Source organism: Panthera onca, chromosome D3, assembly GCF_046562875.1.
Source record: "Panthera onca isolate mPanOnc1 chromosome D3, mPanOnc1 haplotype 2, whole genome shotgun sequence".
In the NCBI taxonomy this organism is placed as follows: Eukaryota; Metazoa; Chordata; class Mammalia; order Carnivora; family Felidae; genus Panthera; species Panthera onca.
The window spans coordinates 48441896-48467427 of NC_138350.1; the positions used below are offsets into that span (position 1 = coordinate 48441896).

Genomic DNA, 25532 nt, shown 5'->3' on the forward strand with positions numbered 1-25532 from the left:
CCATAGACGAGGGAGAGATTATTCTTCACTACGTGATGAAGGAAAGCTTGGTGGAAGGCATTTGAGTTATGTCTTGGAATATGAGTAAATTTTGCATGTGCAGGAAGAGGGGTTAGTATGCTGGTAGAACAGTTTTATATAGCACACAACATTTTTGCATAAAGGAGCAGAATGGGAAATAAATCTAGGGAGGTGGGGAGCGTGATGTCCAAAGGACTGTGGGGTCACAGGGTCTTGTATTTCATACTCAAAGGTTGGGGTTTTATCCCGTAGACCACAGGGTTCAATCTTGGCTTTTTATGAGAATCACATACTGAGTTGTAAAGCCGCAGATATCTGAGCAGAATCATTCCCAACATTTGTGTTGCCCAGAGCAAGTGTAGGCATGGAGGCCCACATACTGTGCGTCTAAATATTTAGAAGTTTCAAGGTAAGCAGGACTCGATACGTGGCCCTTGTTTCCACCCAGGGTCTGCAGCCTCTCCAGAGGGACTGTTCTGGGCCTGGCGGTAACAGGAGCCCTCTCTTCTCCCTGAGAGCCAACCTGCCACCAGAGGCCTGAGTGGCTCGTGGACCTTCAGGAGGAAGGCAGGGCAGAAGTGCTACTCAGGCGGGAGACTGGACCCGTTGCCATGAAGGAGGCAGATGACTCAGAATCTTCAGATTCCTTGGTGGGGTGTGGAAGGGATGGCGGGAATGGGTCGCGTACCTCACGCCCCACTTCTCGGACCTTGGGATTGCCAGGCAGTTCTAAGTACCACCCGAAACCGTACCCCCGACTCCACCTGTGTCCTAAGCAGAGGGAAGGGCAGAAGGACACTTACCTCAGGAGCACTGTCTGCCTCCACATCCTACCCCCCCCCCCCCGCCCCGAGAGGATGTGGGGTGGCTACTTTGAGGCTACTGCAGCCCCTCCTTCTCTGGTTTCAAAGGGCACAGGGTGCTTTTTATCCCCCAGCCCAACCCCACGGCATCTGACGACCCGGCCCGATTCAGCCGCTCTGTCGTACTCCCCTGTCGTGCTCCCATATTTTGTGTGTGCTCCATTGATTGTCAAACTTTAAAATATGATGCTGAGAAGGAAAGAAAAGTCTCTGTATTTCTGTGTTTGCGATGTTTGGGGTCTTCTAAAGCACATGACCCCTCTTGGTCTGGTCTAAGGGTTCTGCTGTGTCTGAACCCAACCAGGGATCCAGTGCTTCTTGGGCTGGCGTAGGAGTGCAGCCTCAGGGTTTGTGCTAACAAAGTTCCAAGGGTGAGTATGATGCACAGGCAGGGGTTGTAATCACCACTAAACGTGGGGAAAGTCTTTCTGTTTGATTTTTGTTTTGCAGCAGAGGAGGGATGCGGATGGTTGGGATTTTAGGAAGCAAAGAGGAGCAGAATGGAGGACGAATGGAAAATGTGGACAGGAGCAGGAGAGCCTCGCCGAACAAGGCCTCCATGAGGGTCTGGCCGAAGCAGGGGCTGTGGGCTGGGCACTGGAGGAGCTGGATGGAGGGGCGATGGGAGATCACATCGGAAGTGCTCAGTGGTCACAGGGAGAGATGGGGTTGAGGATCAGTCTGAGGTCCCCAGCTTTTTGTGGCTGACCCGTGTCCCCCCAGACAGGTACGTGGACGTCCTGACTCCTGGTGCCTGTCAGTGTGACCTTATTTAAAAAGAGGGCATTTGTAGATGTTATCAAGTTAAGATGAGGTCATTAGGGTGGGCCTCAACCCCATACAGCTGGTGTCCTTAGAAGAAAAGAAGAGACACGCAGGAAGGAAGCCACATGACAAAGGGGCAGAGAGTGATGGAGCTACTAGCCGAGCATCGCCAAGGACCACTGGCTGCCACCAGCAGCCGGAAGGAGGCAAGGAGGGATCCTCTCCTATAGGTTTCTCGTGGAATGTGGCCCTGCTGATCACTGGCTTTTGGACTCCTAGCCTCCAGAACTGTGAGACAATACATTTCCGTTGTTTGAAAGCACCCAGTGTGTGGTAGTTTGTTACAACAGCCCTGGGAGCTAACGCACAGCTTTGACGGCACACCTATGGGTGGTGGCTCTCTCTGAACCAGGCATTCAGCGAAGGTGAGCCTTTGTCCCAGCCAGCACCCAAGTGTGCATGTTCTTTCCAACATGCACGTCCTCTCCACAAGAAACGGAGCCCCTCTTTGTCACCTAGCTGTGTATTAATTCCCAATGGGTTTCAATGATCTCCTATACAAAAAGGCATACACACAAGGTATTAATTTACTGCGGTTTTCAACTGCCCACCATATAAGAAGGCCGTTTCCAATTCAGTTAAAAGGTTTCACGTACAGTATTCCCATTCGGTACCGGCCATATTCTGATCTGGCTTTTGAAGGTATTTGAGGTAGCATTTTAAAGCATTATCTTTAATCTCCCATAGTAAAAAATATTCAGAAAACCTACAGGAGATTTTCATCTCTAGAAGGAGCATTTTTCAGAGAGGAAATTGTTGCAGCACTGAACTGCCAAAAAGACAGCTGAAAAAAATGGGTCATGCTTTCATCCCATTCTGGGACAGGAGCTGCCAAACGGATCACTGCTCATTTTTGTCCTCTTCTCGTAAACAAGCTGCGTTAACAAGTTACTTTAAAAAAGCATACTAATTTCCCCAGTGAATTACACAGGAAAGAATCCAGCGTTCCCTCCAGAGAACTCAAATAGTTGTTTGTTCTCAGAGCTCAGGTGTGGTAAAATAGCTGTGGGCTAAAAACGCACGCTGGCGATTGGCCAGTAGGCTGGAGCTCTCCATCCACTCCAGCCCTGATTTCTCACATTGGTGTGCAACTCAGAGCTTGCTTAATGGGGGAAAAAAAAAGGACTTGATTTTCAATTTCAATTTAATTACACAATCTATAGTGCCCACTGGGAAGGATTTAGGGGCAAAGATTAATGCTCAACAGTGCTCCATTTCACATTCTTTTCTGATGAAGAACACTGTATTGATTGTCCAAATGAGTTTTCAAACTTGTTTTTTAAAAGCCAGATTCTGGGAGTAGCGGAGGGATTAAAGAAGGGGTGTGACTTCATTTCTTGGTTCTTTGCCAAAATTAGATAAATTAGAGGTGTGAGATGTCTCTTTGAGTTGTTTTGCCAGTGCGTTCTTGAGAGTGGAAAGCTCTTCTGTACTTGGGAGAAGAAAGAATAGAAATTCTATGGTAAAATTAGAAATACCAGCTGGCAGACACTGATTGAACAATACAACTATCTGTTTTAAGAATGACTGTATAACGAATATACTTAAGACTCTTCCTTATTATGGTCAGTCCAAAGAATTTCACTCTTACTGGGCCTGGAAATCATTGTGATTTCATCTGGCAACTAATCAGTGTTTCAGATTACAAGTAAATATTTGGTGTTCTATTTTGGTGTCTACATATTCTATCAGTTTAGCCACATGTAAAATGAAGGAAAATGTAGGAAATGTAAATCTGCCCATAAAAGGGGGCCTTAATATATTTCTTGATCAATTGCTCTAACTTGTTAACTTAATAAAATAAACAGGTCTCTTTATAAGAAAAAGTATTCCCTGTGTGACTTAAATAAATAAAAATGGTAGCAATAAACCTTACCAGTTAACTGCTGTCAGCCTTACCAAACCACTTGAGCACATACAAATAATTGAAAATACAATGATAAAGAAATGAAGCTCGAAAAGCAAATAAACTATTTGAAATAGCTAACTGGTCTTGCCATTGCACAATGACAGCATTTTCAAGTATTAAGATGGCTGTTACTGTGAATCAACATTTCCAATTACATGAAAAGCAAAATGGTACCTGCTCAGCATTAAATGTTGCCGGTTGAACTTGCACAATAGTACATTAGCCAAATGAGTTCACTATTTTTAGAGCTTGATGAGCTACTGGGCATCTGGCACAGATTAGGTAAAGCTAGAACTTAATTTGGGTGGAATGACAATGGGGACTAGAATTGGAACTTATTTGGGAGGGCACTAGAAGCCTTTGGAAAATGTACCCTTGACTGGTATAAAAGTAGACTTACCACTCTTCTCCTTGGCAAGGGTGAGTCATAATTTATGCCAGAGGAGAACTACGAAAACCAAACAAAACAAAAGACATGGAGATTTGGGTTTGTGAGTGGAGCCTGAGCAAACTGCTGTCTGCTTTCCTGGAGTCTGGTGGAACAGGAAGCCTTCAGAGATTGACAGCCCTCTTGGCCTATTTAAAGAGGAGGCGGGGTGGGGCAAGATAGGGTTTGGGAAGGCCTCCCTTGGTTTCAGGGGTGGCTTTATTCAACTCCCTAAAACAGTTAGAGGAGTGATTTCATTTACTCGTAAATGAAAAGTAACAAGATTGGATAAGAAAACAGGGACGTACCCAGGAAGACATTGGCTCATTGAGCTTAGAAATCAAAGACCATAATGGAAAGCAACTTGTATGTTTCTACTGCTAGGGGTTCTGTTCTGAACTGTTTGGGAGGGAGTGACTTTCAGCGGGGCAAATTAAAACTTGGGAAAATCACACAGGAGAGTCACTTCAGCTAAGGGAAAAGTAGATAAAAGTATCTATTTGCAGCCATGATATTATCAATGCAGAGGTCATGTTATGTTCAGAGGGAAGCTTACGAATCAGAATTCGCAGAGTCTCATTTCTCTACTGTTTCCTCTGGTGGATGTGCAGAGGGAAGGAATGAGATGGGGGACAAAGAAAGTACATGGTCATCCATGTATGACCAATTTGTTTGTTTTCAGAACCAAGAGCGTGTGTATTGCTCATATCCAATAATTAGCAAAGCCTTTTCCCCCCATATTTACAAATGCTTGATTATTAACATCCAAAACATAATTCTCCATTATAATTTATGAGAAGTGAGGAAATACCTGGTTGGTGATATGTCCCCGGATTTGTTCTCTAGTCACTGAAAGAGAAAGCAAAAATAAATGTCCCATTAAAGTGTGAAAAGGAATTAAATGCAGTACTGATCCTGCTCTATTCTCCCTCAAAATTCCAAAGCAGTCACGGGCTCTCTGAGCAAACATTTGTATTACAATATGGACTTTTACAATCACTCCCATAATTGGAAAGAAAGAAAAAAAAAAAAAAGCCAAATCCTACATAAACCACATGAGGCAAAGGTAATAGAAAACAGAGTGGAAATCCGGTAAGGGTGATACCAGAAGAATGTATTAAACTTTGGCGGAGAAGTGAAGAGATGAAAAGGACCGAATAAAAATTTGAACAACAGCCAGTCCAAGGTTTTCAAACAATGACAACTTGTTCAAGTATAATACTAACACTGAGCTCATGGAACCTTGAAGACTAGACAAGGACATCTAATGTGGCAGGTGGCAGAGGTGCTACTTTTAAAAACTTTTCCCTCACCTGTGGATATAATAAAGACATTATTATACTTTGTTGTTACAGTACTGCAGAGAATAAAGTGAAAACCCACAGTTTATAAAAGTATCTTGGTCAGGACAAGAAAACAAAACACAGAGTAATGTATGAAAGGCAACAGGGAGTGTAAAGAATAAAGACGTTAAAATAATAAACCTCCAGGGTGCTTGGCTGGCTCAGTCAGGTAAGTGTCTGACTTTGGCTCAGGTCATAATCTTAGGGTTCGTGGGTTCAAGCCCTGCATTACGCTCGCTGCTGTCAGTGCAGAGCCTGCTTTGGATCCTCTATCCCCCTCTCTCTGCCCCTCCCCAGCTCATGCTCTCTCTCTCAAAATAAAGAAATAAACTTAAAAAAAAATTAAAATAAACAAAATAATAAACCTCCATGCTGAAAACAGCCTGAACGTGATCAGTGTTGTATATGTCTTAAGTAAAAGGGAAGAAAAATCCTTAGTAATAATAAATAACAAACAACCATCAAGAAAGAGAGAAGAGGGGCACCTGGGTGGCTCAGTCAGTTAAGCATCTGACTTTGGCTTAGGTCATGATCTCGCGATTCATGAGTTCGAGTCCCGCGTGGGGCTCTGTGCTGACAGCTCAGAGCCTGGAGCCTGCTTCAGCTTCTGTGTCTCCCTCTCTCTCTGCCCCTCCCCCACTCACACTCTGTCTCTTTCTGTCTCTCAAAAATGAATAAATGTGAAGAAAACTTAAAAAAAAAATAAAGAGAAGAAATTTTATGGCACTATGGTATTCTGGGCTTGTGAACATCTTGGTAGGATACATACTTTATTAAACAGATTCTTTTAAAATTTTAATTAAGATAATTGTTCAGTCACTTGCATTTGCAGGAAATAAGGCAGACAGATCCTGTGTCCCTTTACCCAGTTTCCCCCAGTGGTGACATCTGGAAGAGCGATAGATAGCACAGTATCACAACCAAGATGCTGGCATTGAGGCAGTCAGGATAGAGCATTTCATTTTTTTTTTTAACGCTTATTTATTTTTGAGACAGAGAGAGACAGAGCATGAACAGGGGAGGGGCAGAGAGAGAGGGAGACACAGAATGTGAAACAGGCTCCAGGCTCTGAGCTGTCTGCACAGAGCCCGACGCGGGGCTCGAATTCACGGACCGTGAGATCGTGACCTGAGCCGAAGTCGGACGCTTAACCAACCGAGCCACCCAGGCGCCCCAGGATAGAGCATTTCAGACACCACAGAGATATTTCAAGGTGTCCTTTTATAGCCACACCTATTTCCTCCCACCTCCTCCCTCTTAGCCCCAGGCACTCACTAATCTGTTCTCCATTTCTATCGTTTTGCCATTTCAAGAATATGGCAAATATCAGCCTTATAACCTTTCAGATAGGTTTTTCTCTCTCAGCAGGGTTCTCCAGAGATCCACGTTGCTGTGTGTATTCCTGTACATTCATTCCTTTTCACTGAGGAGTAGTATTCCATAGTATGGATGTACAAACATATGTTATGGATGTATGCATTTATTTATTTAAAATTTATTTTTTTTTAAATTCAAATTAGTTAACATACAGTGTAATCTTGGTTTCGGGAGTAAAACCCAGTGATTCATCACTTACATATAACACGCTGTGCTCATCCCAACAAGTGCCCTCCTTAATGCCCATCACCCACTTAGCCCATCCCCCTACTCATCTCCCCTCCTACAACCCCCAGTTTGCTCTCTGTATTTAAGAGTCTCTTATGGTTTGCCTCCCTCTCTGTTTTTATCTTTTTTTCCCTTCCCTACCCCTATGTTCACCTGTTGTGTTTCTTAAATTCCACATTATGAGTGAAATCATGAGAACTGTCTTTCTCTGCCTGACTTGTTTCACTTAGCGTAATACACTCTAGCTCTATCCATGTTGTTGCTCATGGTAAGATTTCATTCTTTTTGATGGCCAAGTAAGATTCCAGTGTGTGTGTGTGTGTGTGTGTGTGTGTACCACATCTTCTTTATCCGTTCACCAGTGGAGGAACATCAAAGTGTGTTTAACCATTCACGCATTGAAGGATATCTGGGTAGTTTCTAGCCACTATGAATAAAACTTCTATTAACATTTGTGTACAGGTTTTTTGGTTAGTGCAAGTCCTTACTCCTCTGGGGTAAATGCCCAGGAGTGCAGTTGCTGGATTTTATGGTAGCTGCATGTTTAGTTGTTTAAGAAAACATGCCAGACTTTTTTTTTTAAAGACATGTAATGAATAATCGATATTTGCCCATCAATTAATCAACCAAAAATAAGTATATTTGAAAAGTTTACTAAGTGCTCTGTATCTGGCAAGGTGGTACATGAGATACAGTATAAGTATAAGGAGCATCCAAAATGGAATGACGGTGTTAAGAGTGGACTATTTAATCATGTCACTGTCACAAAATGCCAGGGGCCAATCTTGGAGTCCTTAGATAATAAGAACCAATTTCCTTCATTTTTTAATGGCATTGCCCAATAAGATATTGCTGATATGTGTTAATAGATTCTTTGTTGGATTATATGCTGAATGTTTAGAGAAGAGGCAACATGGTTTGTGAGAAAAGCTTGGCCTTTTGAATCAGATCATCAGTATTGCCAAGAAGAGGGAGGAGAACATCCATGCAGAAGGAACAGCATGTGCAAAGCCATGTGACAAGGGGGAGTCTAGGGGGTCCAAGGCCTGGAAAGGAAGCCAATAAGGCCAGAGTAGAGAAATAAGGGCCGGGGTGTGTGATGTCAGATGACGCTGGGCAGCTAGTGATGTAGACGCCTTGAGGAGATTTATGATCATTACAAGAGCAGTGGGAAGTCAGCCATTAAGGAAATTTGGGCCAGGTAGGGACATTGGAATCGCGGGGTCAAATCTGCATTTTTCAAAGACCACTCAACTCTTGTTGCTGACTGCAGAATAGGCTGGCGGGGATCCTGGGGATGGCAGCCGCACTACAAAATCTTAGTTTTGTTTCCTTAGGAACGAAGGGAAATCTGAAGGAATTTGAGAGAAGAATGAGAGCTCAAACAATCAGATCATCTTCGTTTGCAGCCCACTGGACTCCAGCAAATGGAGAGACAACAACCTCCTATCTAATTAGAGCCCTCCCATTTGCTAGATGTTTGATTTGGGGCCCATTAACTGATGCCCTGCTTGTTTGGCCATCTGTAACAAAGAGTTCATAATACCTACCCCTTTCCAGATTTGTGAGGACTAAAATAAATTTTGCAGGCAAAGGATAAGTGAAGGGCATTCGAAGGGCATTCCCAGGACCGTGACAGGAAGAACAGTCTCAGAGGCAAGAAGAGGGTGTATCTGGATGACTCTCGAGGTGTTCTGAGTAGCTAATGGAGTGAAAGCATATAGCACAGCAGGTGGGAAGTATAGAGTGTGGGAGGAAGGTAAGAAAACAGCCACGGGATGTTGTTGGCACGACGTGAGGCTGAGAAGGGGTGTTCAGGCCGTGGGATGCCAGCAGACGCTTTTCAGCAGGGGGTGATGAGACCAAAGCTGTGCTTGAGAAAGATGGTTTTGGTGGTGGTGTGGAGGATGGGGTGACGGTGAGGGGCAGACAGGTGGCAGAGAGAGCAACAGGCATGCCCAGAGTGCAGGCAGGAGTGACGAGGGTCTCAGCCCGGGAGGGAGAACAGAGATGGAGGGATGCCTGGAGCTGGTGGCCTTTCTGAGGTGGATTCTGGAGAATGGATGTGGGAAGTATGGGAGCAGGGAGCAAGAGCATCCCTAGGTTTTCAGCTAGGGGAGCTGGTGGATAATGGTATTACCAAACATACAGTGGGAAAAGGAACAGAATGTAAAGAGAAGTGATAAGAGGAGCCCTCTGGGCTTGTCCCCATGATTAAAGTGAAGATATCTGTATGTTATGAAAACTGACATGGCAATTATGGTAAACAGAATAACCCCCCCCCCCCCCCAAAATGTCCACATCCTAATCTCTGAAACCTGTGAATATGGTACCTCCCATGGCAAAGGGTCTTTGCAGATATGATTAAGTTAAGGGTCTTGAGATGGGAAGATTATCTGGGATTATTGGGATGCACCCAATATAATCACAAGGGTCGTTCTAAGAGAGAGGACGGAGAATCAAAGGGAGAGGGAAGGGGAGGCAGGGGCTGGAGTGGTGCAGTGAGGAAACGGGCCACGAGCCAGGAATGTGGGCAGCCTCCAGACTGGGCAAAGGGAAGGAAGTGGATTCACCCCTCGAGCCGCCTGAAGGTATGCAGTCTTGCCGTACTTTTATTCTGGTCTAGTGAGACCATTTTGGAGCGTCTGACTTCCAGAAGTTTAAGAGTAATACATCTGTGAAAGCCCCAGCTACAGCTACACGTAGGAACCCAAGACACAAACCTGGGCTGTGTCGTGGGATGACAAGACAGGCTGGGCACAAGTCTCCTTGGCAAAGGGTCAGACTGAGTCCAGGATTTGTGTCCTCTGTCCGAATGAGGAAGAGGCAGGGGACTGTTGGTGGGAGAAGTGGCCAGGCCGTGTCCAGTTCAGACAACAAGGCAGGTGCTATGCTGGGAGATTGAGGGGTAAGGTAAGGGCTGATTCAGATGATAACAGGGCAGGCTTCTAGTTACTGAGGTCATGTAGTCGGCTGAGGATCACAGGGGCTCAGAAGCCAGATATTTCTGTGAGTTACAGTTATTTAAATGTAAGAAAAATCATCTTCTCCCTTGAGCTATTAAAACTCTAATGAATTAAAATATATAATTATTTTGTGGCCCTGGTGATTATGATTGCGGCTAATGATAATTTTTTTTCTCTTGCTTACGGATAGTCTTAGGCTGGTGGAGATGTAAATGTTCTCCGGCCAAGGCAAGAAAAAAGGAGGGAATCCCACTTAAGGAAAACCTAAGTCATTCCCAAGTTTATTCAAATCATATCTGAAAAAGAGGAATGGAATTTAGGGGATAAATTGTAACTGCCTAAGCCTTTGCTAATAAAAGATTAAGAAGTCTGTGGTTTAGCATCTTTTAATTATTTTTTCTAGCATCTTGAATATACAATGTTTGAAATCTCTGGTTGGATCAACATTATTTTGCTCAGAGGTTTGTGGACTTTGCATACTGATTCTTTCCTGTTTCCAACTACATTTGCTTTTAGGCTATTTTTATTCACTTTAAAGGAATTTTAATAACTTTCTGTTGACAGCATGGACAGCTGGTCTTGAGAATTAAAGAAAATTCACTTGCTGACTGAGGAAGGAAGTGACATCAATGAGCTTCTAAAGTCAGCCCAGAGGGGGAAATTGGTTTGTGAGAGAGTGGCCTTTCATTGCACTGTATTTATCGAGCGATGCCTTGAGATGCAAATTGCTGTATCAATCAAACCTATGGTGCCTACCTCCAACCAACTTAGTGCAAACTGAAGGAACAATGCCCTGAAACACTGAGAGGAAAAAGGATGAGGGGTGCAGGAACCTAGGGGCTAAGTGAATTACAGGAGCTCATGATCCCCTCTCCCTGGGCCGATACTTCCTTCCCTGTCAAGCCTCAGTTTCTTTGTCTAGAAAATGAGTTTGATGTAATCTGTTGGTTGAAGTTAGTCTGCTTCTGTGACAAATGCCGACTAAGACCATGTACCAATATATATAGCGTAGACATGTTATCTCTCCACTTTGTCCCAAAGAGTGCTATTAACTGCTTTTTTTTTTACCCCCCACTGAGAACTATCTGGAAAGACGGATCGTCAGGTAGTCATATTACAGCTACTACCTTGATCTCTTGACACTTGAAAAATCGGTACTCATTGTTTATAATTCTACTTCAGAAAAAGGCAGGCGGCACCCAATCAGGGCTTTCAATAACAATGACAATGGTGATAACAATTTAATTGTCGTAATAATGAATGACTTAATTCTGCACCACCATCAGAGAATTTCCCTCTGGAGCTGCAGTAATCCATTTTTCAAAGATAACTGTGGTGCAAGTGGATTGCGTGTGTATGTGTGGGCTGTGTCAATGTGGGCACACATACGTGTATACACGCACACCTGTATGAGAGGCAGAAAAGTACCCAGATACCTTTTCTGGTATAAGCCGAAACATTAGATTGCTATTACTTACTTCTTAGTTCATTTTAGAAAGTGTCTGACATGGCTAGAGTGAGGGCTCCATAACAGTTAAATAATTTGAGTCTGAGCTGACAATCTAGTATCAAAGTGAATTTAATCCAGCCTAAGAGATGAATGCATTAATGTTGGTTTCCTTTCCTTGTCTCTAAATATATTTGGGGTACTCAATTACATTTTCAAATTTTATGAGTTAAAGATGTAATTTGAACTACTCAAAAAATGTTGGGTAAGTCAAGAATGGATGAGCCCTCAACAGCCACAGGCTTCAGGCCAAAGGATTTTCAGATTATCCCCAAGCCTGGAGATGCTTTGACTCTAGCAAAATTCATTCATTTGATCCTATAGCAATATTTTAATGAGCATCTACTCTGGACAATATGTTTGTGTGCTGGAGACCCAGAAGTAAAGTAGGGGAAACAAGATGACTAAACAAAAAGGCAACACCATGAAATCACGGAGCTGTAAGGGATTATTAGTAAAGTGTATAAGCACTCAGATCAGAAGGTATTTAAATCTTGATACCGTAGAAATGGGGATGGATTCGCTTTCAGACTTTTTAGGTCTTGGCTTTGTCTTTCTGGTCCAGCTGTACAGTATTTAGCAAATAACTTCACTCCTCTGGTCTTTGCTTTGTCTTTGGTGCATAATGACAATGTTTTAAGTACAGATGGTTTCTAAGTTTGTTTCTAGTTACTTAAATTCTTTGGCCCTAGAAAGAATGAGGGAGATCGAACATTCCCATAGAAGTGGCACAAATAAAAAGAGAAGAGGTGGGGCTCCTGGGTGGCTCAGTCGGTTAAGCATCTGACTCTTGGTTTCGGCTCAGTTCATGATCTCATGTTTTGTGAGTTTAAGCCCTGCATCGGGCTCTGCGCTGACAGTGCAGAGCCTGCTTGGGATTCTCTCTCTCTCTCCCTCTCTCTCTCTGCCCCTCCCCTGCTCGTGCTCTCCCTCTCAAGATAAATAAATAAACTTTAAAAAAAAGAGAAGAGGTAATGTTTGGTGGGGAAAACTGGGAATGCCTCATAGGGCAATAGCATTTGATCCAGGTAGGTTAGTAGCAGAAGCAGATTGGGGGAAAAGTATTTCACACAGAAGGAAGAGCGTGAACAAAAACACAGAACTAGGAGGTGCATGGGGCATGTACAGAGAGTAGCCAACAGTTGCACTTTACTTCAGGGGAGTCTATATGTATATTAGTGAGTAATAAGAGGCAAGGCAAAACCTTTATGATAAACCAGTATCATGGAGGGCCCTAAATACTTAGGGAGAAATTTTGACATTTGTTTGCTAAGGGAGCTCAAGAAGATTTTTGAGCCAGAAATTGGTCAAACCTGTTTAAAGATTAATCTAACAGTGCTTTGGCTGGAGGAGGGGGACACAGACAAGAATAGAAGTAGAAGGTGACTTACTGGGTGAGTGGAGCAGCCTTAACAATTCAGATGGGGGCTCTGGGGCAGTGGGAGAGTGGAAAGAAAGGAATTAAAGACGGCCAAGATCTTTTTTCTATTCTTGTTTTGTGTGTATTTTTTTGTTTTCAATTTTTTTATTCAAGTATAACTAGCACATAGTGTTATGCTGGTTTCAGGTCTACACTGATAATGATTCAACAATTGTGTACACTAGTCAGTTTCCAGAGATGGCCAAGATCTTAAGTTTAGCTCCTTGGGAGAAGACGTGCTTCATGCAAAGGTGGAAATAAGGACATCGAGCCAGTTTAAAGCAGTAAATTTGGTGAGTAACGGTGGAGGTGGGATCATCAGCTCAGTTCCTCATCGGTTAAGTTTAAAATACCAGTAAGACATTCTAGAGGATGAAGAAAGTGAGCTCAGGAAAGAGGTCAGTATCAGGCAATCTTCTGTAGAGAGATGACAGGGCGAGCCCAGGATGCAAGACTCATTTTACAAGTAGAGAAAGGGAAACAAACACCAAATCAGAACTTTGGGAAACACTGTATTTTATTTATATTAAAAAAATTTTTTTAATATATTTATTTATTTTTGACAGACAGAGAGAGACAGAGCACAAGTAGGGGAGGGGCAGGGAGAGAAGGAGACACAGAATCGGAAGCAGGCTCCAGGGTCTGAGCTGTCAGCACAGAGCCCAACACGGGGCTCGAACACACAAACCGCAGGATCGTGACGTGAGCCGAAGTCGGACGCTCAACCGACTCAGCCACCCAGGAGCCCCTGTAACTTATTTATATTTGAATGATTTGTGCCTCCTCGGGTAATGGAATTCAAAGTTTACATCGTTCACAATGAACACGAAGAGACGCCATCTCTAAGCTAAACTAAGCTAAGCCAAAAGAAGGATTTACTATCAGGCACTAGCAAGTTAGAAGTCTGGTTTCAGAGCTTATATCCACTGGTCCTGGATGTGAGTCAAAGGCTACGAATTCTGACACTAGTCCAACGTGTGTTTTTTCTTTAACACACTAAACAATGAACTCAGTTCTCCATGGATGCTGCCTGGGTATCTCACAAATTTAACTCAGTCTGGACACTATCTACCTGGAAAGAGTGACAAATCCCACAGATTAAGGGCTCAGCCCTAAACGACTGCCCCCCAACCCCCACTTCAAATGCCAGTTGCTAGTCTAGGTAGTCTTCTGTGCTTCTGTCTGACCAGCTATAGATGCAAAGTGCCAACACCCCCGCCTCGGGTTTGATTACTTTGCTGGAGAGGTTCACAGAACTAAGAAATATTTTACTTACTGGATTACTGGATTACTGGCTTATTATAAAAGGATATAACCCAGGAAGAGTCCGATGGAAGATGCATAGGGCAAGGTATGTGGGAAGGGGCACAGAAGCTTCCAGGCTCTCTGGGCATATCACTCTCCCTGAATCTGCACATGTTCACCAACCTAGAATTTCTCTGAACTCTGTCCTTCCAGGTTTTTTATGGAGGTCGCATTACATAGCTATAACTGATGAAATCACCGACCGCTGGTGACTGCCCTTAAAGAAGTTTTCTTTCAAATTCAAAACAGAGCTTAAGTCAAACAAGATTTTTCAAAAAGAGCAACACTGAACGGCAACACTGAACCGAGCTGGTTATTCTTAGCTAACTTTTAGAGTCTTAGAGACTACGGACAGTATTTATGGATCTTTTTTTCAATTACCTCTTTTCCATACATCAACACTTACTCACTTAAGGCTAGAAGTAGCTGAAAGGATTGTTAATGTGCTGTAATTGTTAGTCAATCTCCCAGCTCTCTGTACATGATGTAAACATACCTCCAGAGAGTCTGTTTGGGTAGTGTAGGTTACAGTTCTGTGGAGAGAAAAAGTGAAGGCTGCGCTTTCTTCGGTGGTCCCTCTGTATGATCTGGGGTCACGCTGTGGCATGTGGTGGGTCTGTGGTTCAGCCACCAGAGACCAGGTGTAAACAGGCAGCTCTTACGTGGCTCCATGTGGCACCATTTTCCCAGTATCAACCGATGTGATATTATCCTGTACAATACCACTGGGGAGGAGAGGCTCATGATTTTTATACGTTTATTTCATTTCCCTTACTTTTTCTATATTTTTTGGCAGTTTGGGGAATTTTGCCATTTGTTAGTTTGTTGTACATTTCGTAGTTCCTAAGTATATCCAGTCACCCCTCCTAGCCCAGGAGTGGGGGTCAAGAGTGAGGGGGTTGGGAACGGGGAGAACAGTAGGATAGCATAGAGAGGGTGTCATGAATCAATTCTGTGGTGGGAATCCTTTTTTAATACCCAGGAAAGGGTAGGAATAACAAAACTGAACAAGATCTAGGGTTGTACCATAGTAAACTCTTCTTTAATCAGATACTTACATAATTAAATTAATTAGGGGGAAATCATTTAATATTCATTTGAATAAAAATTGATTCCTGGCTTCCTGCTTTTTGTAAGAAAAGATTTTTGGGTTTTAAAGCTCACCATTTTTTTTTTTTTTCACTTAGCAGGAAAACATTGATTATTTTGTTTCTCAATGGTGACAGAATAATTTTCTTTTGTTATTTTTCTTCCCTTTGGAAAATATGTATCTCTGGTTAGGTTTGGCTGTTACTATGAAAGTCATAATTTGAACAAGGCACTCACACTCACAAATCCCTAAACCATTTTGTACATGAATTTTTATATGATTTTTTCTTTTAAAATATCTCATTATTTTTTTTCTTGAAAGAACAGAGAACATAAATCTTTAGAGTTCTATGATGCAGGTAAATAAAATATTAATTCTGCTCGAGTACTATAGTGAATGCTATCAATATAATTCTCCTCACAGGGGCACCTGGGTGCCCCCGTTGGTTAAGCATCCCTCTCCTGGTTTTGGCTCAGGTCATATCTCACGGTTCGTGGGTTTGAGCCCCGCGTCAGGCTCCGTGCCGTCAGTGCAGAGTCTGCTTGGGATTCTTTCTCTGCCTCTCTCTCTCCCCTTCCCCACTTGCGCATGCTCTCAAAACTTAAAAAAAATATTTATATGTATATATAATGCTCCTTACCTTTAAAACACCAAACAGCATAAATAAGAACTTAAGATGCTCATTTACTTCCTCTCACTGTCTTGTAATTCTGTCATTCTCTGTTAACCAAGTTAAGGTCAATAATATTTTGGTGGTTTGAATCACCAGTCACAATCTCATGTAACTAGAACATTTCTTCTTCTTGGCTTTGTTTACGTTCCCTACTTATAGAGATTTTTGTCTTTTAGAGGATATTTGCTAAATAAAAACTAGCATGATGCTGTTCTGAAATAACTGGATACATTATATTTCTTCTGTAATAACACTGACCCTGTGAAGGGTTCCTTTCAGAAAACAATCCGTGAGTTACTCATTTTAAATTGCTACCCAAGATTTCTTCCACACACGTTAGAGCATTTCTGAAATCTGGGTATGTTTTAAGAATTAGCTATTCAGCAATGATTATAGAAAGTTAATTCAATGCCCTTGACTGCAAACAAGGCAGAAATTTGAAATCTATAAAACTCTCATCATGGCCACCCTGTTGAGATGATTTTCAGAAGGACTGGGTAGAGGCAGAGGACAAGTGAGAACACCATATCAAGGCTCTTGGGGAGAGGCAAGGAGGTCCTGGGGGAGGACAAGTGGTGTTGAGATGTAGAGGAGGGATGCGTTCCTGGAATGCGCAGGAGGTAAAAGCAACTGCTCGATGGATTAGTAAGAGGGAGAACTCAGGACAATTAGCAGGTTCCAAGTTTGGTGTCTATCTGGATGGTGGGGGCATCCAAGGAGCAGGTTCAGAAGGTAAGATAATACTTGTTCTGATTTGTACATCATTTCAGTAACTATGGGGCATCTAGGGATGAGATGTCTAGAATGAGAAGAAATGGGGCTACGTGTGATCAGAGGAAAAGGTGCTCAGAAAGATAAAGAGAGGGGCCAGGAAGGTATAAGAAATTTAACAAGGGTGTGGTATCAAGGACATGAACAAGTCAGGAAAGATCCACTCTTACGTTGCTGCCGGTCACTCTTACATTGCCGGCAGTCGGGGCACAGTGACAACCCCTCAGGAGGAGAACTGTCAACATCTAACAAAATGCTTAATAAGTTGCCTCTTGAATCAACCTTTTGACTCCTACTCCTAGATTCGCCCTTGAAGATACACCTCTGTAATATAAAGAATATGTGCACATGATTGCTCATTACACCCTTATAAGTAATGAAAAAGACAAGAAATAACCCATTAGAAACAACTGTATGTACATCCACACAATATAGAATTACTTAGTTATAAAAAGACAGTAGAGAAGATCTCTGTGACATAAGAACGTGTATATATCTGTATGGTTATGTTTGTAAAAGAAGATAGAGGGAACAAACCAGAGACTAAGGGAAATAGTTCCTTATGGGGAAGGGTGTGAGTGGGCTGCGTGGAAGAGAATATGTTTGGGAATAAGACCTCTCTGAGAATACATTTTTTTAAATATTTATTTTTGAGAAAGAGAGACAGAGTGTGAGCAGGGGAGGGGCAGAGAGAGAGGGAGACACAGAACCTGAAGCAGGCTCCAGGAGGGGCTCGAACTCACGGATCACCAGATCATGACCTGAGCCGAAGTCGGACCCTTAACCGACTGAGCCACCCAGGCTCATTTAAATATAGTTGTGAGCTTTGAACCATGTAAATACTTTAAATATCCACAATATGGCACAACCAGTGTACCTCTTCACGCCCAGGGCTTTCTGCTGCCTCATGGTGCCTCTCTTCAAGTATCTGATAAACTCTCACTTTACGAATAAATTACTTAAAAGATCCACTCCTCTGCCACAGATCCACTCCTGGGACACCACAGACTCTGGCTCCATTTCTACATCTTGTCTTCCTCCAGACACACACTTTTAGTTAGGCCTGGAAGTATCTCCAAGCTTCTAGAAGTCTGTGCCTGGTAAGTCATCACTGGGACTGGTCATAAAAGCTAATGCTGGTGGCTTAGTACCAAGCCGTTGGGTATATTTCTGAGAACTCAGAGAATGAAAAGATTAGCTGCCTTCAAGCTCCCCCAGCTGTTCAAATGGAATAACTTCATGGAGCCCTAGGGTGCCGGGCGGCACGGATTCAAGCTTGGATTTTTAAAGAGCATTAAAACAATAAGTGAAACAATTCTTTATGTGTCTCTTCAAATGTATGCACTTATTGCAACGTAAAGAATATTCTGTGACGGTAGAAAGTAGTGATTACGGCACAGACCTGGGTATCAGACAAACATGGGCTCCAGTACCACAACTCTTCTATTTACCAGCTGTGTGATCTCAGACAATTTACTTAGCATCTTTAAACCTTGTTTCTCAACAATGGGGATTATCAGAATAATACCTACCTCTTGAGGCTTTCATGAGTTGACTTTCATGAATGACATAATGCATGTATCATAATTAGCACAATGTGCCTGGCACACAGTAGGTGCTCAATAAATGTAGCCACTTTTATTATGCACAGTATTGCTTATCACAATTGGAGGAAGGCCAGTGGAAATGACTGCACAACCTAAATATTTATAGCCAGGGCAGCCAAACCCTGGTTTTATAAGAAGAAAATTTTAGATAAATTTGAAGAGACATCATAAAGTTCACTTAGCATAAGAAAATTGAAGCACAACTGAGATCTTAATGTAGCTAACACAAGTACGATGACATTCAATAAAGCTCTAAAGTTTTATAAACATTGGAGAAGAGAGAAAGACAAGTACTGTATGATCTTACTTAAATGTAAATCTAAAAAACAAAAAACAAAAAACAAAAATCATAGACAAAGAGATCAGATAGGTGGTTACCAGAGACAAAGAAGGGTGGTGGTGGTTGGGGCAGGAGGATTGGAGGAAGGTGGTTAAAAGGTACAAACTTTCAGTTATTAGATTAATAAGTACTATGATGTAACGTATAACACGATGTCTATAGGTAACATGCTGTCTGATATGCAGGAAAGCTGTTAAAAGACTAAATCCTAAGAGTTCTCATTACGAGAGCAGTATTTTTTTCTTCTTTCTTTTTTTATTGTATCCATATGAGAGGATGGATGTGAGATGAACCTATTGCAATATAGGTTTCACAGATAAATTGCATATACCTTTCACAATATATGTAAATCAAACCATCATGCCGTACGACTTTAACCTAGACAGTGATATATGTCAATTATTTCTTAATATGAGGAAAAAATTGGAGAACAAATCTAAATCCATATCATGTACTTTATTCCATTGCTCACATTTAACTTAGCCACTAAGAAATTAGTGCAAAAATTTGTAGGTTTACTTAGAGGCAGTTCGCGTCTTGTATGTTTCAGTTAACCGCCTTCCTAAGATATTGGTTCTATAAAATGTACATTTGTTCTCAACCACCCATCTGGTTCCTGGACCGGTGCCTAGAAAGGACTGGCTGCCTCTGCTTTGGTCTGTTTTGGTCTGTTTGCACCTGTCCCAGACAGGGGGCTGAGAGGGTTTTGTGGTTAGCACCTCAGCAAAGGACAATCACGTATTCATGCAAGTACAGACAGAGAAGGGAAGAAGGCACTCAAGTTTTTTTTTTTTTTAACCTCCAGAAACAAATATGATCATTTCAAACTTCAAATTTCTTTTTCCCATTTAGTGCACATAACTTATATGTGTTTTCTTTTTCTCGATCTGTAAGTGAGAAAAATCAAAGCTAGGTCCACATCATAGTAATGGAAAATCTAGTGTTCCTTATGGCAGAGCTTCTCAGGAGGGCACAGGGAAGAGAAACAGCTGTGCTAAGTTACCAACCCCCGCGCTGCCCCCCCCCCCACCCTGCCGCCAAATCCCAAGTCTCCAGGCCCTTCACCCTCCCACCTCCAGCAGCCTTGTCTGCTTACCGCACAAATGTACGTGCATTCCACACCAGTAACACCATTTTCTATGTGTGTGGTGATGTGAGAAATGATGGAAGCCCTGTCTTAAAGAAGGAGCGGCTTTGAGTGGTGCCCTTTTAGAACACGGCCAAAGGAAATGAGCCTGTATTTCACGGTATTGCACAAGGAGGGAGCACAAAGCAACCAGGATGAGAAAGAGGAGGTCCAACAAATGTGCAAGGAAAGTAATATGGGAGGTCTTTCTGTCTAGTGGTCAGAGGTAATGCTGAGTCAAGATGGCAGGAGGTTTTATCTGGGAAATAAGAGGCACACCTCCTTTTTCATGTTCTGAAGAGTTATCTGTTGCTTCCCTTCATTACTTGTCCAAAGTAAACGACTTCTTGAGAAGCTTATTAAAACAATGTAAAACTTAATATGAGGAACCACTCCCAACTAATAGCACTGGGCCAGGCATTATTTGGGTTTAAAATCTGAGCTGTGACTGGACGCTGAGCCTCAGGTGAGGAGGGTCACCTGGTTGGTGGGTCACGGCCGGAAGCTGCACTGTGCACCTCGCCCTGTGTTGCACAAAAATGAACCCGTACTGGTGTGAGGAAACGTGTACTGGTGCCCAGGGAGTGTTATTTCCACTTGCAAGAGCAGTCCGTTTGCTGGGAGTGCAACCAATTGATAACTACGTGAAGAGTTGTGTGTGGAAACCTGAGTGAACTGACAACATATTATTCATTTACTCCAGTGACATTCCATGCTTTTTATAGATCGGAACCCCTGGGCAGCAGGCCATCTGGCTTGCCCTTTAATTTGACCCTGGCCTGTAGCATAGGCTTTGGCACGCACAGGCCTGAGTTCAAGTTTGAGCACCGCCACTCATTAGCTGGGCAGCCTTAGGCAAGTTATTTAACATCTCTAAGCCACAGATTGCAAATTGGAGAGATGTGGATAATAATGGGATTGACTTCAGGGTGTTGCTAAGAAGACAAAATGAATAATGTGTGCCAAGTGCCTAGAAGAGCTTACTACGCATTCACTCTTCTCTTCCCCTCCTGCAACAACACTAAGCACCTAGAAAGTCAATGGCAAGAAGCTCTTACCATCAGATGCTGAATATGTGCAAAGGGATCAGAGAGGCTTGTGGCCGACTGGTAGACCTAGTGAGAGACTCAGGTAGGAAACATCTCCATAGTAGGACAAGGAAAGATCCTGAAGAAATGAACCTTGTGGGAAAAAACCCTCTGCAATTCTGAATCTATCACTCAGTGAGATGAGATTGGCAATGAAAACACAACAACCGTATAGGATCTATCTCGGGCTGTTAGCAAAATACGTAATTTATTCATAATGCTGCTTTTATTCTTTTCAAATAATTGTTTTGTTCTTTCCGAAGGCTCCAGCATTCCCAGCTGATGGACCCAACTGATCATTTAACGTGGCAAGTGTAAGGAGAATTCAGTATTGTTAATCATTCCTAGTAAGGATTTTTTTGGCAAGCTTAAAAGATGAAAAATACTTTAAAAAAAAATTTTTTTTTACCGTTTATTTATTTTTGAGACAGAGAGAGACTGAGCATGAACGGGGGAGGGTCAGAGAGAGGGAGACGCGGAATCTGAAACAGGCTCCAGGCTCTGAGCTATCAGCACACAGCCCGACGCGGGGCTTGAACTCACGGACCGTGAGATCATGACCTGAGCCGAAGTCGGCTGCTTAACCGACTGAGCCACCCAGGCGCCCCTGAAATACTTTATATAAGCTATGATTTCTATGGCCACTGCTGTAAAAAAAAGCAAAAATAAACTATAACCGATAGGACACTTTCAGTTTTCCTAAAGAAGTCTCCTTTAAACCCTTGGAAAAAATCAGGCCCAGCAAAAGTGAGTCAAAGCCTTGAAAAAGTATGTTCTTGTCTTACACTCTAAAATTGAAGTATAGATCCATTTTAAATTGAAAGAATAGTGACCTAGTACTTTGGTGATTCAAAGAATTTCATTTCTCTGCCTTAAATTCTTTTGAAACAACATGGCGGGAATAGAAATATTGTATTCAGTATTTCTTGATTTAAAATGCCGGTACTGGTTTAGAATCTGGCTCTGCCTCCCACACATACATCCACTTGCACGCACCTGCATGTGCACACACACATACACATATATAGTTGTTTATTAACTGTCCGGCCTCCCAAAGGAATTAAACATAGATCTTCCTGTTATGGCAGGATGTCTTCACAGCTGTCCCATCAATTTCCTGGTTCCCTTGGAGATGCTGGAAAGGATCCTGAGTTGGTATCAACTAAACAGGTGAAGGGCAGTTGGCTATTCGGAGGCCCATGAATTATTTTAGGACCTGAGATTCTCCCTGGTTAGTTTTTTGGTGATCACTGATGATAAGAAAACAAGACTGTAATTGTTCCTCTCTACGAAGGATTTATGGAAGTTCCTGCAGAAGTTTAAAAGATTCTGGAAGGCTACATAATCTAATGTTCTAGGTGGCAGATATCTTGGGCTAGCCTGAGGATTCACATAATTTTAATCTCAGGAATAATCAAGCAAATGCTATAGATACACTCTTTTGGGGAACAGGTTGAAAGGATAGTGTAAACTAAATGTCGAGGGCTTTATTCTTTCTCGTACGAAATTCTAAAAGTGGTCACATTCCCTGTGAAAAAATCTCCAATATTAAGAAAGTATGAAGTGAGAATTAAAAGCCTCACCTGACTCCCTAGTCCTACTCCCCACGGGAAGCCATAGTTAATGGTTTCTTGTACAGCATTCTGAACGTTTTTGTTGCACATGCAAGGACTTTTAGATTTGTCCTTTTGCTTTTTACCACCAATGTGCCCATGCTATATGTGGTGTTTAGCTACTTCCCTTTTTTTCTTTCATTTAACCAGTATTTTAAACCTCTCTTTGTCAGTCTATATAGCTACACCTTGTTGTTTTTAATAATTGCATTGTATTCTACTGAAAAGTATCCGTCACTTTTTTTTTAGCAGTTAGCTATTGTATGCATTTAGAAATTTCTAAATTACAACCAATTTGTCAATGAACTTTCTTTTATCTTTATGTACTGCAAGTATAGTCTGTAGGTTAAATCCTTAGAACTTTAAAATTTTGGCTGTTAGGGGCGCCCGAGTGGCTCCGTCGGTTAAGCGTTCAACTTCAGCTTGGGTCATGATCTCGCGGTTTGTGGGTTCGAGCCCCACGTCGGGCTCTGTGCTGACAGCTCAGAGCCTGGAGCCTGCTTGGGATTCTGTGTCTCCCTCTCTCTCTGCCTCTCCCCCACTCGCACTCTGTCTCTGTCTGTCTCTCAAAAATGAACAAACGTTAAAAAAAATTAAAAAACAACTAAAATTTTGGTTGTTAAATGACCGTACAAATGGTTACACAAATGTACATCCCCACTAACAAGGCACGAGCGTATGTTTTCCCTACATCCTCCGGCCTTTAGCATTCTCGAGCTTTGAAATCATTGCCGTTGCTAACTCATGGATTTAACTGGAATTCAAAAATGATGAGAGAGGAAAAAAGTGCCAAAAAATATTATGAGTGAGGTTGATGCTTTTACGTTTACCAGTCACTGGTGATTGCCTTTCTGACAGTTGTCCGTGTCTCCCACAGCTACTTTTTATTTGTAATAGCTCACTGCACATTAAAGGCACTAGGTATTTATGTGCAAATTCTGAAGAATTTTTAACTCTCTGCTGTCCTTTGACTTGGATGGTGGGAAATACATTTTGTATGGACATCTCTACTCTTTGGGAAGTAAACTGATTACATGTTCCATTATGCTGCGTGCATTTCCTGCCGTTCTTAGAAGATGTTTCTTAATCCATGGCTGTTTAAAAAAGTTGATTTCCTTCCAGTACTTACACACGTTATTATTTTTGACTTCTTATTTTAAACTTTGATATGCTTGAAATTCATTTTGGCGCAGTGCTTGAGCAAAGGGGTCCGGGCTCCTCTCTGCTCTGTTCGCTATTCGTCTATTCTTGTTTGAATTTGTGCACCTTTGTGTGTTAATGCCTTACCATCTCATCTTCCTTCTTTACTCCTCTCCCCCTGCCTTCACTCCATTAATTCCTAAATAATGTAAGGGGTGGAAGCCTCTGTGCAGGCAGAAGAGGACCTCTGGTTGGTAGTATATATTTGGCAATCTTGCCTGCAGATGAAAATGGTTTTATTCCACAAGATAGTTTTTGAAAGACTGCAGGCCAGCTGCTGTCCTCGACTCTGAGGATAGTGCCAGGAAGTGGAATGAAGAAAATAAGTTATGGTGGGGGCACTTGGTGAGAGGGAGGAGGGAGGTGTCTCAGATCAGCTATTTGGGGAAGGTTTCCGAGTGACATCTGAGTATAGCTCTAAGTTAGTTAAGCTTCATATCTGATTTCCTTTTCCATAGCTTGACCTTGATACTTCAGTGTTTAAAATAGAGTTTGTTATCTTTCTCTTAAAATCTGTTCCCCTCTGGCCTTCATCATTTCGGTCAGTGTTATCATTAGATCTCAAAGTCACCCAGACCCTGAAGCCTTTGGGTCAGTTCTGCTTCTTTCTTTTCTTACCTAGCCTGCCCATCGGTTGGTCTCCAGCACCTTCTCGAGGACATCTTCAACATCTGTCTCTTCTGTGCTGGAGCCATTACTGGAGCTCAAGCTTTCAGCTTCCCACAACGAGATGATGGCATCTGCCTGCAGAGCGGTCTCTCTGCCTCCACTTTGCAACCCCTGCTCACCCTGCTGTAACTTGAACCTTCTACAGTTTTCTGATAAAAAAGCTTTTGAACTGCTGGTGGAAAATATTTTTGCTTTCAGAACGAAACACTACGTTTCATCAACTCCGATTCAAGATCCTGCGAACTCTGAGGTCTGTGCGATTTTCAACTCTTCTTTCCAGATCAACACTCACTCTCTGCCAGGTGCTGTTCTAAACACTGCATGTTATTAATTCATTTAGCCCTCGCAACAACACTCTGATGTAGGTAGTATCTGGTGATTGTCATCTTACAGATGAAGATGTCAAGGCACAGAGAAGTTAATTGACTTGTCTGAAGTCAAGGAGCCAGCACATACACAGCCAGGATTTTAATGGAGCTGGTCTAGCTCTACACTCTGGCCTCTGACCAGGGTGGTATATGCTACCTTCTAATATTTCAAAATCTATTCCTGCTTGTGTGTGATTGATGCTACTCTTCTAGGCAGTGATACTCTCCCCCTGGCTCTCCCCTGCCTGTCCAAGTCCTCAAGGTCCAGCTGAGGTCGCCTCCCATTCCCGTCTCTAACCAGCCTCACCCTCAATGGCTGCCCCCACATCTGAAGTCTCAGACAATCTTGTGATGTATCACCGGCTGCTGCACAGTGGCGCACAGGATTTTGTCCTGTCGCGTTTCTGCAATGAGACTGCCAACCACATTAAGACAGATGCAGTAGCGTGTTCCTCTGGGGCTCTAAGAAAGACTTAGCTCATGTAGTAAGGTGGTTAATGTTTTTTTCCCTTAAGTTTATTTATTTTGGGGGGGGGGAGCGGCAGAAAGGGAGAGTGGGAGTGGGGGAGAGAGAGAGAGAGAGAGAGAGAGAGAGAGAATCTCAAGCAGGTTCCCCATTGTCAGCACAGATCCCAACATGGGGCTCCATCCCATGAACCTTGAGATCATGACCTGAGCTGAAACCAAGAGTAGGACGCCTAACCGACTGAGCCACCCAGGCACTTTGAAGTAGGTGCCTAATGTTGATTATTGTGGGGGGTCGGTCATAGGACACTTAGTGGAATCCTATATCCAG

At 42.7% G+C, this 25532-nt stretch overlaps 1 protein-coding gene across 5 annotated transcripts in view; it reads right to left on the minus strand.

The window, feature by feature from the left end:
• CHST9 (carbohydrate sulfotransferase 9) overlaps positions 1–25532 on the minus strand; it is a 243763-nt gene that overhangs the window by 23724 nt on the left and 194507 nt on the right. For all 5 annotated transcript variants that reach the window (XM_060613502.3, XM_060613501.3, XM_060613499.3 and 2 more), the window contains one exon: positions 4857–4894. In XM_060613502.3, coding sequence (XP_060469485.1) covers positions 4857–4894 — 38 coding nt within the window. The remainder of the gene's footprint in view (positions 1–4856; positions 4895–25532) is intronic.